General features: G+C 41.7%; 1 protein-coding gene across 3 annotated transcripts; it reads left to right on the top strand.

Moving 5' to 3' along the window:
* Positions 1-1,012: 1,012 nt before the first annotated feature.
* On the top strand, positions 1,013-11,993 carry si:ch211-167b20.8 (protein phosphatase 1 regulatory subunit 3A). 3 transcript variants are annotated; one of them, XM_017409660.3, is made up of 5 exons: positions 1,013-2,360; positions 5,128-5,174; positions 5,960-6,042; positions 6,355-6,418; positions 7,827-7,965. In XM_017409660.3, the coding sequence occupies exons 1-4, from the start codon at positions 1,483-1,485 to the stop codon at positions 6,379-6,381; spliced, it is 1,035 nt and encodes a 344-aa protein (XP_017265149.1). In that variant the 5' UTR covers positions 1,013-1,482; the 3' UTR covers positions 6,382-6,418; positions 7,827-7,965. The 3 variants fall into 3 exon arrangements, with proteins under 3 accessions (XP_017265149.1, XP_017265148.1, XP_017265147.1); XM_017409659.3 differs by having other exon boundaries at positions 1,014-2,360; positions 6,355-6,381; positions 7,827-7,964; XM_017409658.3 differs by lacking the exon at positions 6,355-6,418 and having other exon boundaries at positions 1,016-2,360; positions 7,827-11,993.
* Positions 11,994-14,929: the final 2,936 nt, after the last annotated feature.

Here is a 14,929-nt window from a genome sequence, read left to right as displayed (position 1 = left end):
AAACCTCTTCAGAGATATTCAAATAAGTTAGTTAGTGACGTCTAACATAGCTTTTGCATTAGTCATATTGTGACTAAACGCTAATGGCATTATTATGAGAGACTTTTGAATTCAACATTGTAGCTAATAAAGATATTTAGAATAGTTTTTAATTTAAGACGTTAAAAATGAAGCTATTAACAGTGGGATTATGGACAGCTAAGATAAAAGTTTCACCTGTTTTACTTCAGATATCCACTATGTGCAGTCTGGATAAAAAGAATACCAATGACATGTACAAAATCGGACAAAGCAACTCTAATAACTTTCATTGTCCACAATAGAAACTAAAATGTCTGTTGTTTAAGGTGCTGCCATGTTGTATTGTTGAAACAGAGTCTGTGCACTGGATGTTACACTGTCAGTCATAACATGACACTTTTTAAAACCTCAAATTAAATCACACATTGAAACTAATAATAAAAAAACGTGTGTTTGAGCATACAGCAGCAAAGTAAGAGCTGTGAGAATCAACAAAAAATAAAGCTTGTACAAAAAATATCTGCTGTGTATTTTTGCTTTTTAGTAAGGTAATGTCTCAATTGTTTACATGAAGGGGCAGGCTATATATATATATATATATATATATATATATATATATATATATATATATATATATATATATATATATATATAGCCTGCCACTAGGGGGCGTGCATCATTCGTGGTTTCAACTTCCGGTTCCTGTCTAGTTGTAATGGATGTTAGTACTCATGAATGGGGAAAGGAAGACGTTTGTCCTTTAAAGTAAAAAACTTTTGAATTGTGGACAGGACTAAGGAGAGGATAGATAAAATGTTAATTTAGAATAAGAAGAATTTGTTAGTGGATTTCCGCTTTGAATATATTATATGATAAACCGGTTTGCCATACAGGAGTTATAAATATAGCAACCAAAGCCTGCGATTATTCTTGTGGTCTTTGCAGTGTGAAATAATAGCTAATTTCCACCCGGTTACGTCTGGTCTGCAGACAGACGGCAGCAAATAAAACTAAAGCTCTCTTTCTTTAAATTTGCCTGCTATTGCTAGCTAATTATCTGATGTTAGTCGAGCTCAAATTCTAATTTAGAGCGCTTTGACAACCATCACCTCCTGTTAGTGGGCGTTTAGACAGAGCCAGCGGAAGCTGCAGGATCGTACCATTTCCCGAACAAACGCGGGTCACGTAAAGACGTGTAGGTCAGCGCTAAATTTAGACGCCCGCTGCTTTCTCGGAAGCTGCCAGAAGCGCGCTGCCTCGAGTCATGCAGCCCAGGAGGTCCTGGATCACAGGGGCTGTCGGGGAGGCCAGGTTTTCCATGGGTGACATTTAACGCCACACGTTGGCCGTGGAGGCTCCGTGCGTAACGAGAGGACGGGCTCTGCTGCTGCTGCGCAAAGCAGGGCTGTAGGATTTTTGGAGACGCCACATGTAGCCGCTCACACACACACATCTGCAGACATGTCCTTTCTAACCATCCCGAGCCAGGAGGGCCTCTTCACTGCCATCAAAGCGGGCAAGTCGAACGAGGACGGGGCTCGATCGCGCACGGACGCAGATAATGAGAACGACGAGGACGACGACGAAGAGGAGGAAGAGGAGGATGACGCCGAGCGCGTCCGGCTCATCCCCCGGTGCTCCCCGGTGCCCAGAAAGCGAGGCTCGTCCATCTTCGACGAGACCGCCGAGTACATGCGGATCCACCAGGCGCTGTCCGCCGGGAAGCGGGTGTCCTTCGCGGACACAACAGGCGGGGACCTGGTGGACGTGCGCGAGTTCCACGCCTTCGACTCGGACGAGGAGGAAGGAGGAAGCGCCAAGTGGGAGGAAGAGGAGGCCAAGTACCGGAGACCGGAGCGGGAGCCCCGCTACAGCGTGCGCCCGGAGTTCCGCGCTCCGGGCGGCGGCGTCCTGCTGCAGGCGGTGCGCGCCGGGAAGGTGGAGGTGGAGCAGATCTGTCCCGTGGAGGACGAGCCGCTCGCCTTCAGCGGACTCGTCCGGGTCCTGAACGTGTCCTTCCACAAAGCGGTCTACATCAGATCCACCCTGGACAGCTGGGCCACGTACTTCGACCACCCAGCGGAGTACGTCCAGGGCTCCAACGACGGGGAGACGGACCAGTTCTCCTTCAAGCTGTCCTTCGCGCCACCTTACACCACGCACGGCTCGTGCATTGAGTTCGTGGTGCGCTACGAGACCTCGGATGGGGATTACTGGGCCAATAACTCCTCTCTGAACTATGTGGTAACGCTGCTTCTGTCCTATGAGGAGGATCCGGTTCAGTCAAACACTGATGTGCAGCAGAAAAGAAGCATCCTGAAACCCCCCAGAGTTCAAAGGTCAGACCCATGGCAGAGTTTGGGCATCAGTTCCTTGGACGTACAGACCTCCACAGACTGATCAGCCGGGCTTTCATTGTTGGCTAAACCAAGATCAGCTTAACAGTCTTGCAAGCTGTGCATCAGGGATATTAGGGGGCTTAAACTAATGAGGATGTGTAATAAAACAGACCGCTTTATTTAAGGATGTTAGCAGCCAAACAGAGGGATGATAGATTCAAAGAAGAGGCAGGGAGAACAGCTACAGAGCTGCACCTGCTTCCTGACTGGCTTGAAATGAGCTCGTTGAATGGTTCACCTATAAAGCAGGGAGGTGTTCATACCAAGGGCACAAGGAAAACTGCATAAAACAGCTTCTGTGCCCCGTCCTCGTCCGCTTTAGGCCATCATAGAAAGAGTTCTTTAGAGAGCGCCGAATGCCAATCACCCGGTGGTCTGCGAGGAGATCAAAATAGGCGAGGGGCAGGTGTCGTTTTCAGCCCCGGCTCTTCCACCGCGCGCTGAAAATCTACCCCTGACCTTTTCTACCAGTCAGAAGGGAGCGGAGCCATTTCAAAGGAGCACGTTGGCTTCTGTCCCGTATGTAATCAAGAGGCTGGCGCACGGACAGCGCTGCTTCCTTGTGCAGTTTGTCAAAGGCACCAAATCCCCTCATTTAGCGTAACGCCAACACCAAAGTTCACAGCAGACTTTGTGGTCATGAAGGCAGAGGTAGTGGCAAAGATCAAGCTCGCAAGGATCTATAAAAGGATCAGTGTGGAGACTGATTTAATGTGCACATTAATCCCTTATGAATAATATAATGGTGAATGTGTTGAAACCTAAAAAGTGTAACCTTTTTCTTCTCTTTCAGTGTCATTCGTTGGTCTCATCGTGAGGTTTGCTTCAGTCTTTTTTGCGTCAGCTTTCTTGAATCAATCAGTTATTCTTATTTTCATTATGAACTGAGCCCCATCTTCAGATCAGACAGGAGCCGAGCTGGCAGAGTTAGTCATCTTCGCAGCATCTGAATAATCACCTGTCCCCCGTGGTCACAAGTTGAGGTCACGTTGAGGTCGAGGCCCCGTGGCTCGACGCTGGTCCGAGCTATCTCCCGTCAGAGAGACCACACATCTCCAGCGCTGACCTTTAAAATAACTGGTGAAAGGACTCAGGTCTGCTCTTTTCAGTAACCAGAAGTGGATCGTCGCAACGATTTTGATGTTTTCCGTGGTCCTTCGGGGACTGCTTCACGTTACCAGATCCACAAAGACCAAAGTTCTGCGTTAGGCTTTAAACCTTCCCCTCTGATAGAAACCCAAACACGAGCAGAAGGAGTAGGATCTGCTGCTGCTGCTGCTGCTGATGGCCCTCATCACATGCTCGCCACATTTCTAAAGCGTTTGGATACCTTTACAGAGCGCTTGGCAATGTACCCCCCCCCCCTGCTCTGTTGAAAGATGTGCCCCCTTACAGAGAACATTCCTGTTTAGTGATATTAGTTTTATTTAGATCTCTATTTTCCCACTGATAACTGCCCCCCTACACTTATGTCTGATACATATATGTTTACTTAGCAACAGGATTTCTGTTGGTTCAACATTAGTCAACCAAACATCGCACAGTGATTCCCCAGCTCACCCTCTGCTTTCACGGTGTAAAGGTGCAAGTCAGCGGCTTTAAAAAAAACACTTGGCTCCTACTGTGCATGAGAAAAAAACACCAAAAAAATAAATAAACGCCTTTCTGTACATTAGCAACAGATCACACAGATTTAAAATTGTTATATTATCATATTATTATTATTTCAGGGGGAAAATGGTGTCATTTCTTTTAGATTTGTACAAAAGTGTGATTTGTCAGAGCAGACTACCAAAATGAACCAAGACACAAGGCTGCAAAGCTGCCTTATGTCACCAAAACAGAGTTCAAACAGAGCAAAGACGAAACATCCCACTGACTGACATACAGCACAGTTATTTACTGAGTTCTGTCGTTATTTGCGAGCGCAGATAGCTGCAGCAGCTAGCTGTAGCACTTCCGGGTGATGGGGTGGGTGGTTGGGGGGTTTCCAGCAGAAATATCGAAATATCTTGCTATTTCTGCTGGAATGAACTGTGTAATTGAAGAATATTTTGAATCCATTTTGAAGTCAGGCTCTGTGGAAAGGTTACAAATTATTATGATCTCACCTGTCCAATCTGAATACTTGAGGCCAAAATTGATTCCCAGCATTTTGAAACAACTCGAATCTACAAAATCTCATTCAGTTTTAGGAATGTTGGTTTTTTTTTAACCTTTTTATCACTGTTAGTTTTGCATTACTACTTATATAGAATAAATAACCGCCTCTGCAGCTATCTGTAACCTCTGACAGGAGTTTCATCTAATTTCCATCTGAAACGTTGTGATGCCAAATTGATGACTATGTCGAGGTTTATAAAACAGTGTTTGACTGAACAGCTATGAAAACTTGAAGACTGGATCTGTTTGGGGACAGCTGCAGGCCACTTCGGGCTTTGCTGAGTTCGAGCATTTCGGTCGTTAATGAGATCAGAAGAGCTTTCTATGATAGGTAGGACATTTATTAAACCATAAGAACCCTTATGTTCCGCAGAGCCCTACTTCAAAATGTCTCAGCTGTCCCTTTAAAGAAGCGTCAGTCTCTAAACCTGCACTGTGTGAGAGCTTTTGAAGGTATTTTTTTTCTGACTAGATGCAGCTGGATTTTAAAGCGTTGGGCATTTTGTGCCTTGCTGTTGTTCATAAAATCTTCCTCTTCTTTCAGTATGGATGACGATGAAGCTTCAGAGGACGACCAGGAGCCAGCAGAAGGTACAGAACCATTGCTGTAAACCACAACTACAGTCATCGCACCGCTTCATTATCTGACAAAGACAAGGCATGATTGATCAGTTCTGTCTATCCAGTGTTAGATGGCGTAAAACTGAGAAAGTTAGAGTCTCATTTCTGTTCAGCTCCCAGACTTACTGTGAGACATATTTAAATCAGAATGACATCAGTGAAGCAGATTTTAATCTCCTGTATAGCAACTCAGTGGGAAATTTTAAGTACCAATACATAATACAGCTAGGTACTTACCAGGTACATACGGGATAAGTAAAGGGTTCATACCATGTATTTATCCAGTGTACCAGGACTGTATTATGTATTTTCTACCAAGTTTTATTAACATGTGGAAATGACCACTCGATGTAATGTAGGCTTGCTGATGACATGTAAATAGATTTTCTTCTCAAATTCCTTTCGGTTTAGAATGTTTACATTTTACTTTAGACCAGGGGTCTCCAATCCTGGTCCTTGAGGGCCACCATCCTGCATGTTTTCCTTGTTTCCCTGCTCCAACACACCTGATTCAGTGGTTAAATCACCTCTTCTTGTTCTGTAGAAGCCTGTTAATCCTCCATTGATTCAAATCAGGTGTGTTGGAGCAGAGGAAAAAGTAAAACATGGAGGATGGTGGCCCTCGAGGACCAGGGTTGCCCACCCCTGCTGTAGACCAACTTCTCTCACACATTTTCTGTTAAATACGCCGCTTAATTTTATCCATCCGGACCGATCCCGGCCTCTGAGCTCGTTTCCCTGTTTTACATCTTCAGACGAAGCGGAGAACCCCACGCCCAGATTTGTCATGCCTGCGGCCGTGTGTCCAGTCATCGTACAGCCAGAGATCGACATCGAGGTAAACCTAGCGTGACGAAGCGCACGCAGATTTCCACCGAATAAATGAGCAAGAAAGGGTTCAGCGCTTAATTGTTTTTTTTGTCAGCGATTAAAGAAGAAAGCCAACAGATGTCACACGCTGAGCCAATTGTTGACCGGAAGTTTAAATGATCTTTGTGTGCATGCAGTTTTTTACACGTTCATATTTAACAGGAAAGAAGATTAAGATCTTTGCTCATTTACACAAGTTGTGTATCTAATAAAACGTAACAAACATTCCTGTTCCCCCTTAAAAGCTTACCATCTTTGGCTTGGTTTATATTGTTCACAGCTCATTGAAGCTTCAGCAACAACTTAGGTAATGTCTCGCTCCTCACCACTGCAGCACGTCCACCGTACGTCCATCTCACTGTCCCCTCTGACTTGTATTACCATGGTGTCGCATGCTGTTTGGTATTCTGACCTTTTTAATTTGTCAGTTTCTGAATGGAATCCATGTTTTTATTTACAGTTGAATGTTCGGGATTAACGGAAGACTAATCTTTAATCACGTTTACAACTAAAACGTTCTAACTTTGAAAATGTAAGACCTCCATGTGGGATCCAGTCATAATCCATCACGAGCAATACAGCTTAGAACTTCCTGTTAGTGGGGTGTTTTTGTTTTATTTTATTTTTTACAGTACAGTCATCAAATAGGGAACCGTTGAAAGCTTCAAAAGTGCATTATTATAAAGAAGTTTTACCTTCTAACATTAGATTATAATATAATATATGATGTGAAATGATTCTCTTGGATGTATCTGTTTGTTTGTACTCATCATGTCTGGTCCACCTCACTATTTACATGCATGACTTTGTCTTCTTCCCTATCAAACAGTTAAAGATGAGCCAGTCGGCTAATGTACAAACATCAGTTAAAGCAATAGTTCAGATCTTTTGAAGTGAGGTTCTGTAGAAAACGATTAACATTATACCTGTTATGGATAGCCCTCTGAACAACCTCAGTTTGAAGAAATAGAGTTTAATTCTGATTGGACTGACAAGCTAAAGGCTAGTCCAAGCAAGGCTAATTGCTAATTTTGTCCATTAGCAAAATATCTTATGAGGCAGGCGACAGATTTTAATAAAACTCTCAGAAGGTAGTCATTGGATATACTGGAGGTAACCTGATTTAATTCCACAAACACAAAAATGGCTATAAGTCAGTCAGTTTTACAGACATTGAGGTCAAATTTGGTGTGGTAGTAGCTGAGAGTCTTCTTTAACTCATACCGTAAGCTCTAACAAATCACAACACAGTGTTTAAAACTTTGGCAGGAAGGCAGCAGGTGATAGTCATTCCTTCAGGGAATGCCAGTTGTTTGTTTTTAATTAAAAACAGGATCCATGAAATGTATTTATGAAAGATTAAATGTTAATGGCATACATCAATGAAACTTGCATCATCAAAACTTATACATGTAGTGCTGACTTCCTAAAACATATGCTCGAACATAAATGTTTTGTTTTTTATGAACATTTTAACATATTTATCGTTGTCTCACTAGCTAGTATTTTGTTGTGCTTTAATATATATTTAAAAAAAAAACATAAAATCCCAATACTATAGTATTATACTATCTCACATTGTTTATGTTGTGTCTGTAGTGGCTCACAGTTATGGTGTCAGCATGAATCCCATTTCACAGAAAAGCATTAGTGAGTTGTAAAATGCTTTTCTTCTTACAGTGTGAAATAGCAATCCCTCCGTGTTTTCTTTTCTCTCTCCGAGCTGTCATTGTTTTCTTACTGTTTTAACAGATTGCACTTCAACCATCTGGTTCCTCCGTCCCACTCCACCACAGACCTCCATCTGCTGAAGGCACGCCGTCCACTCACGCTGTACTCCAGGGCGGACGATTACCCTGCGCGCCTTCCGAAACCAACCCTCAAACTGAGCCAGCCTTTGGACCGTGTGCCGGCGAATCTGTCCAGCCAGATAAACCCCAACCTTCACCCAGATGCCAGTGTGAATCGCAGAACAACACATCAGAGCAGTCCATGAACAGTAGCCCCTCTGCACCGCTGCCCGCTTCAGCTCCTTTATCGCAGGAGTCTGAAGGAAGATCAGATGAATCCCAGGCTGAAAGAGCGGAGAGCCCAGATTCAGAGGTCGCTGCTTCCTGTCCGTCCGCAGCAGAGGTGACGCTCCTGTCAACAACACGAGAGGACGGATCGACTGAACTTCAACCGCCTGCTGAGAGCGTCTCCTCTCCCGGTGGGACCGGGGGCTTTGAGACAGAGGTTGCGGTGGGATCGAGTGAACGCACTGAAAGATTGTCAGAAGTTTCCGCGGAGTCTAACCGTGTCGGCAGCACGCCGGAACCTTTGTCTCCTGTGGCAGAGACTGTGGCGCCCATAGGAGCAGAGGGTGAAGGCCCACCTCTACTCGACGACGACCCCACAGAAAGCCCCTCAGTGAACGCCGGAACCACCACCGAGGTGAGCCAAGAACAAGCCCCTCAGCGTGTCTCAGCCAGGGGAGAGGACGACGATGCTTCCCAGAACACACCATCGGAGAATTCTCCAAACACACTGTTGGATGTTTCCGAGGCTGAACACGACATCCACAGGAATCTGATGCCGTGTGTTGTCTTCCTGAGTGGCGTCGTCTCCCTCTCAGTAGTGATGCAGGAACCCAGTGCCCTCTTCTTCATTGGGCTGCTTCTGGTTTTACACCGTTTGTGACCCACCCACTCCCCACCTCACCCCTCCTCTCCCAAAGGTTTATTCTGATTTCCTGTCAATTGAAGTGCCTTGCAATGATTCCAAGTTTGGCCAACGAGTGAAAAAATGCTCAAGTGTCCCTCTGACTTTGTAGGGATTTTTATGCAAAATCTCATGATGAAAATTGTAGCGGTAACGTTCAATAGAAGAGTAACAAAATTTGCCATTAACCTTGCGGTCACTGTAATGTCAAAGCACACTATGCTACCAAAACCACTGTGTACGTGTTCTGTAATTATTTTTGTTGTCATGTGAAGATAGTGTCTGTGACACTCAGCCAGTACAAAAAAATGCACTTTTTATTGCTACTAACAATTCATAGATTAGATAAAAGATGGCCAAAGCCTCTGGGTTTAAACAGTGACAAAGTGCCTTAAAGAAATGCAACGCAGGTGGACATAAGGGTCTTTCTGAAAACAGATCTTATAACAGCAGTTATTAGGATTTAAAGACTGGAGGACTCGGGTTGGTTGTGCAATAGTTTTGAACCATTTGTGATCATTTGTGGGTGGAATGGGCAACACATTGAAAACAGTTCTGGTTTGTGTTTACATCACTGATTTCAAAAGTGCTAAAACCTGCAAATACTCTGTTATCATTATTTTCCTCCAGAAAATGTTCATTATCACTTTGGTTTCCAGTTTTGGTTCCATTTTAGAAGCGAATAGAATGTGTTTCGCACACTGAACCACAAGCCTTCCAAACAGTGGGGAAGATTAGTGTCTATGCACATCCATCATGTCTTTTTATTTAATTCTTTTTACCTGCTTGTTCCCGTTCAGGGTCGCGGGGAGCTGATGCCTATCTGCGGTTAGCAAACGAGGGGCGGGCTTCAGCGTGGACAGGTCGCCGGTCCGTCACAGGGCCACGTAGAAACAAACAGCAACGCGCGCACACGGCCATTTAAGAGTCACCAGCTGATTTGTTTGCTCATTTGTGTTTAGATTTATAACCATAACGGTGTGTTATACCCATTTACATTTACTACAGTTTAGAGAAAAGAAGAAAAAAAAAAACCCAGTGATAAAAAAAAGTTGCAGATGCTCAAAGTAGATTGTGTATTTGTCAGTAGTAGGTCTAGAATAGTTCTGAAAAACCTTTTAAGCCCCTGACCAGCTTTTTATAAATGTAGGTGTAGCTATTTTGTCTTGTAGAGGGTTAGGGTTTGACACTGTTCCATCAAAAGTGGGCGTAACAGTTTGGTTGACGTCCTCTGGGGTTTACAGGTGTTGGGCCCAAAAACGCTCCCCTGCCATAAACAAACCATCTGGTTTTGGGAAACGCTGTTTTAAGGGTGTAATGTCATACGTAAGAAAACTGTACTGCCCACAAATACAGTTGCTAGTTAAACAGTTTAGTACCTTCAGGCCTGATTGATGTAAAGTATTTTAGAAATTTCAATAATCAGCTCAATTAATCAGCCGACAATCAGATTGAGCACTCTATTTAGACTCCTTTCGTTACAAGATATTAGTTTGTACGGAAGGTTGTGAGAAAAATGTTTCACCTTTTTGCATAATTTACGACCTCAGTACAGTTTATTTATGACGTTGTGGTCTTAATTCACCTGCTGTTTAGTAGATTTGTGTGAATCATTGTTCTTTTCGGAGTAAACTCAGTCTGTTTGCAGCAGGGTTCCTGCACTGCACAGCTTGCGTTAGCTGATGACTTATTTCTCTTTGTCACTATCTGATCTGAGTCACAACGTCGATACAGAAAACCTACACAACTTCACACTGACAGATGTGAGGATCAACAAATCTGCTGCTACGTTTCGCAATTTTATGAACTGTGCTTGTGGGACAATTAGCAAATACAAAATTTAGTAAATTCAAGGTTTTTCATTCAAGTAAAGATATTCCTGAAAACAGGAGAGATGCACCTGAGCAGCCAAAAATGGAAAATCTTTAAGGTGGTGAATGATTTTAGCCAGCTCTACTTTACAAAGATTGCCATATCCAAGAGAAAAAGTTAGCTTCTTAAAGCCTGGGTTCACGAAGAGATGTGGTAATTTATTTCTCAACCTTAGTGGATCACTTGAAAGTTTACCCTGACTGTACTCAATGTGTTTGCAAAGACACATCTCTAATCTGGCAGAAGCTCAAATAATGATGAGGCTCCTCCATCTTTTCTAAATATGGCCACTTCAGCCTCCAGAATACCAAGCTGACAACGGCCGACTGCCAAACTGAAGTTTTTGAGATGGTCCACTCATCCAGAGTTACAGCTAGTTTATTTTTTTTATCTGCAGGCTGTGCTCAAACCACACTGCTGTGAATTTAACTCTGTCATCACGTTTCATGACGTCTTATGTCTAATAATGCACAATGAGGTGACCAGAAACAAAGGGACTTGGTAATATGAACTTCTGCCTGTGAAATGCATATGAGGTGATTTAATCGCAAACACAAGATGGAAACTGACGCAGATTAAGAGGTCATCCGCGCGGTAATGAGTTTTTTTTGTGAGTACGCCAAAGTTTTGCATTATTTCAGCCTTCGTCTACACGAAAAAACTGCATTTAAAAAAACCCAAAATGATCTTTTTTTTCAGGAGTGAAAAAGTCTTGAAACACCACCTCTGCATTTTAATGTAAAACAGCCAAAACACAACCTTTTAAGAATGATGATGCCATAACCCCGTCTCTAATCTAACCTACAACCCAGTGTGTCCTCTTCCTTCTTCTTTTTGTATTTATATGTAGCACTCCACACACAGCATGTATGCTCTATGCCTTGTTTCCTGAACATGGTGATGTTTTTTTTTTTTTACATGGCAGCGTTACAGCACCACATACAGGCCTGGCATAGTTCCTACAGCATTTTAGGTTGTTTTCGATGTTTCCGTGTGGACATTTCTAGACATAGTGATGTGTTTACGGGGATTTTTTCTTTTTAGAAATGACAAATAAAAAGATAGCTTTGGAAAAACCGTGCTTCCATGTGAACCAGGCCTACAGGAAGAGTCCTGTGTGGTCTGTTAGTTGTGTTGTTAATCATTTGATCCAAGCCACTTTACTTTCACTGAGTAGAACTTCTTGTTGAGTCTTGATATGTTGTTGTTGTTTGTTGTTGCACAGCACGAAATTTTACAAACCTGCTTTGTGAACCTCACAGACAGACTTAGGCACAAAATGACAAGTTTGAAGTGGTGAAAGTTTTTTGCAGTGTATCAACATTAAACATGTTCCCATGTCCTGTTCTAGTTTGTGTCCTTTTTTCGCGTTTATTCCAGCAGAGAAAACACGCTCACTACAGATTTATGCTCCTTTATGACATTGTACCGCAGAGCAGAGAAGTTTGTTGTTGCAGATGCACCTAAAATAACATCAGAGCCTTTAATGCCTTCATGGAGCCTATATAGCTTCGCTTGAAATGGAAACAAACAGATGGCAACATGAGCCCCAGAAAAAAGCCAAAGGTCACACATTGCATCGAAGGCATGGTGTCCTGGCCATTGTAAGCTGAGATCAGGATATGAACATTGAAGACTTTCTGTAAAGCTGCCAGGATGTCAGAGACTTACTCTGATTATAGATATTCTTAGTTGATATTTTAGAGATTTTTTTTAAGCTTTCAAGACTGTTAGAAGATGTCTTGCTGCAATTTAATCAAAGCAATCTTTTAAAGTGGGTTCTGTGGAAAGGTTATGAACATTTAATATCTTACCTGTTGTTGATAGCTCTTTGAGCGACCTCGTTTTGTTAGATTATGGTGCGCTCCATATGTTGGAATTTTTAAACTCAACATTAATAAATATGTATGATGAATACTTGATGTTTCCCGTTGTTCTGAATTGTCCAGGTTTTTTATGTGCTGCCATGATGTATTTTTAAAGCCAGAGTCTGCGCACTACAGGCATGAGGCTGTGGTCTTACTACTAAAGCCTCGATTACACAGCCTTTAGTCGGGGAAATGTCTCATTCATTTACCTGGAGGGGCGGGACTTAAAAATTGTACTGCAGCCAGTCTGTAGGAGGCACTCGTCCTTTATGGCTTCAACTTCCAGCTCCTAGTCTTGTGTCTAATTAGAACATATCTTAATAGTCCCAAGTCAAAAAAATGAACAGAACACACCTGAAATTGGAATTCTGCCTTCCAATTTTTTTGCTGAGATTCAAATTTTTTGAATCATCGTTCTCACTATATTTGAACATGGCCGCACTCAAACTCCATTTTAAACAAAGTGACATGCGCAGAAGAAGAAGACGTGACGTCACAGCTTGGTTACGATACGACCTCTCAAGTTTAGTGTGAACAATTATTGAACCCCAAATACTCATTAAGTCCAAAACCTTACTTTCTTTCCACTAATGCCATCAAAAAATAAAATTAAAAAATCACAAGAAGAAGGGATTCACAACAAGTTGTTATGATATCATTAATAAACACCGATATTTTCTTTGTTTCTTGAGATGTATCAGTCAGCTTGTTTGGACGGAGTGTTTGATTTGACTCAAAACAAGACAACCTGTTTTCTGTAATACCCCTCCTGTCACATGTCATCGTACTCCATGATCCATGGATGTTACAGTGCCTGCTTTCTTTTACAATCATTAAATTACATATCTAAAACAATTTTTATAGAATTATCATAGAATAGTTAAATTGTCCTGAAAAAAAAAAAAAAACCCGAAAAATTAATGTGGGACCTGTGACAGATTTCAAACAGTAATTCTTGAGAAATAAAACATTACAAAGGGCCTGTGGAAAAGAGTCATTAACACACCCCTCACATAATATAAATAGTATAATTTCATTTTAAATTAGCCAAAAATACTTATTCTGATGTATAACTGCACATGTCCAAGGCCATGTTTCCATTAGATGATATATCAGATGATTTTCTGCTGCGTTTGCACTGAAACAATAATAATAATAATAATAATAATAATAATAATAATAATAATAATAATAATAATAATAATAATAATAATAATAATAATAATGAAGATGTCTTGTGTTTCACATAAAGGCAGTCCCATTCATTTCAAACATGATATTTATAGTTATTTTTATTATTTTCCATGTTTGAACTTGTTTTCCATATATTGTTACTTGTATATTTTGAAAAAACATTTTAGCTTTTTTACTTAAAGGAAGTCCTGACATTAGTTTCTTTAGTTGTATTTAACTATCCTTTTGCTATTTTGGGTTTTAGATATCATTTTGCTACATTTATCTAGCCTTTTGCTACTTTTAGCATTTAGCTAACTATTTTTTTTGCGTTGTGTAACGGCAGAATTTACTGTAGGGTAACACCTGTTGTTTATAAGTCCTGATTATGTTATGACTTCTGTTCCAAGTTCCATGGGTTCTCACAGAATGAACTTGTTTATAGAAGTGATGTTGAATTTTCTCCTCATGGGAACCAGACTGACTTGCCTTTCCCTAACTCCTCCTTCTGGTCCAGTATTTCAATATCTTTAATAAAAGCTNCCTGTGTTGACTTGGGGNACCAGAGCTTTGATTCGGAGCTTCCCTGTTCAGACCTGGGACTCTGATATTGATTGTTCATTGTCTTTAATGCTCTCTATATTCTGTGCACATTATATAAATAAACCTGCTTGAGTGATTTCATCTAACAGTGCCTGGAAATTCATTTATTGCTGCCACAACATTTTAGCTACTCTTTTCCTACTGTAAGCATTTAGCGACATTTTATGTTTATTAGCCATTTGCTACATTTAGCTTTTAACTACGCTTTTGCTACTTTAGCTTTTAGCTAACATTTTACTGTGTTTAGCTACTATTTTTCTACTTTTAGCCTACAGTAAGCATTTTGCTACTTTTTTGTTTTGCCTTTTCCTATTTTGAGCTTTTAACTAGCCATTTGCTACATTTAGCTTTTAACTGCGCTTTTGATACTTTAGCTTGGAGATAACCTTTTGCTACTTTTAGCATTTAGTTAACATTTTGCAGCCTTTAGAAACTCTTTAGCCAGTTCTGCCTTCCAGTTAGCATTTTGCTACTCTTTTAGCTAGTGTTTTGCTTCTGTATAGCTTCTAGGCAGTATTCTGTTTATTTTAACTTTAACATCAGCTTCTCTTGTAGATTTCAGCAGTCATTCAGCGCTTGGCTCATCCAGTTATCCTTCTTCTTCTGTGGTGCCATCTCACGGTCCTCACGGCGGGGGGG

This window comes from Kryptolebias marmoratus, linkage group LG8 (assembly GCF_001649575.2).
Source record: "Kryptolebias marmoratus isolate JLee-2015 linkage group LG8, ASM164957v2, whole genome shotgun sequence".
Lineage (NCBI taxonomy): Eukaryota > Metazoa > Chordata > Actinopteri > Cyprinodontiformes > Rivulidae > Kryptolebias > Kryptolebias marmoratus.
Note: the sequence above shows the minus strand (reverse complement) of the source record. Positions and strands in the feature narration are given on the sequence as shown.

What these genes read in the sequence shown, in the direction of transcription:
- si:ch211-167b20.8 (XM_017409658.3), top strand. Translation starts at nt 1,483, where the DNA reads ATGTCCTTTCTAACCATCCCGAGCCAGGAGGGCCTCTTCACTGCCATC. An exon ending in CGACCAGGAGCCAGCAGAAG is followed by an intron (nt 5,175 to 5,959) that starts GTACAGAACCAT and finishes TTACATCTTCAG; the next exon opens with ACGAAGCGGAGAACCCCACG. An exon ending in AGCCAGAGATCGACATCGAG is followed by an intron (nt 6,043 to 7,826) that starts GTAAACCTAGCG and finishes CTGTTTTAACAG; the next exon opens with ATTGCACTTCAACCATCTGG.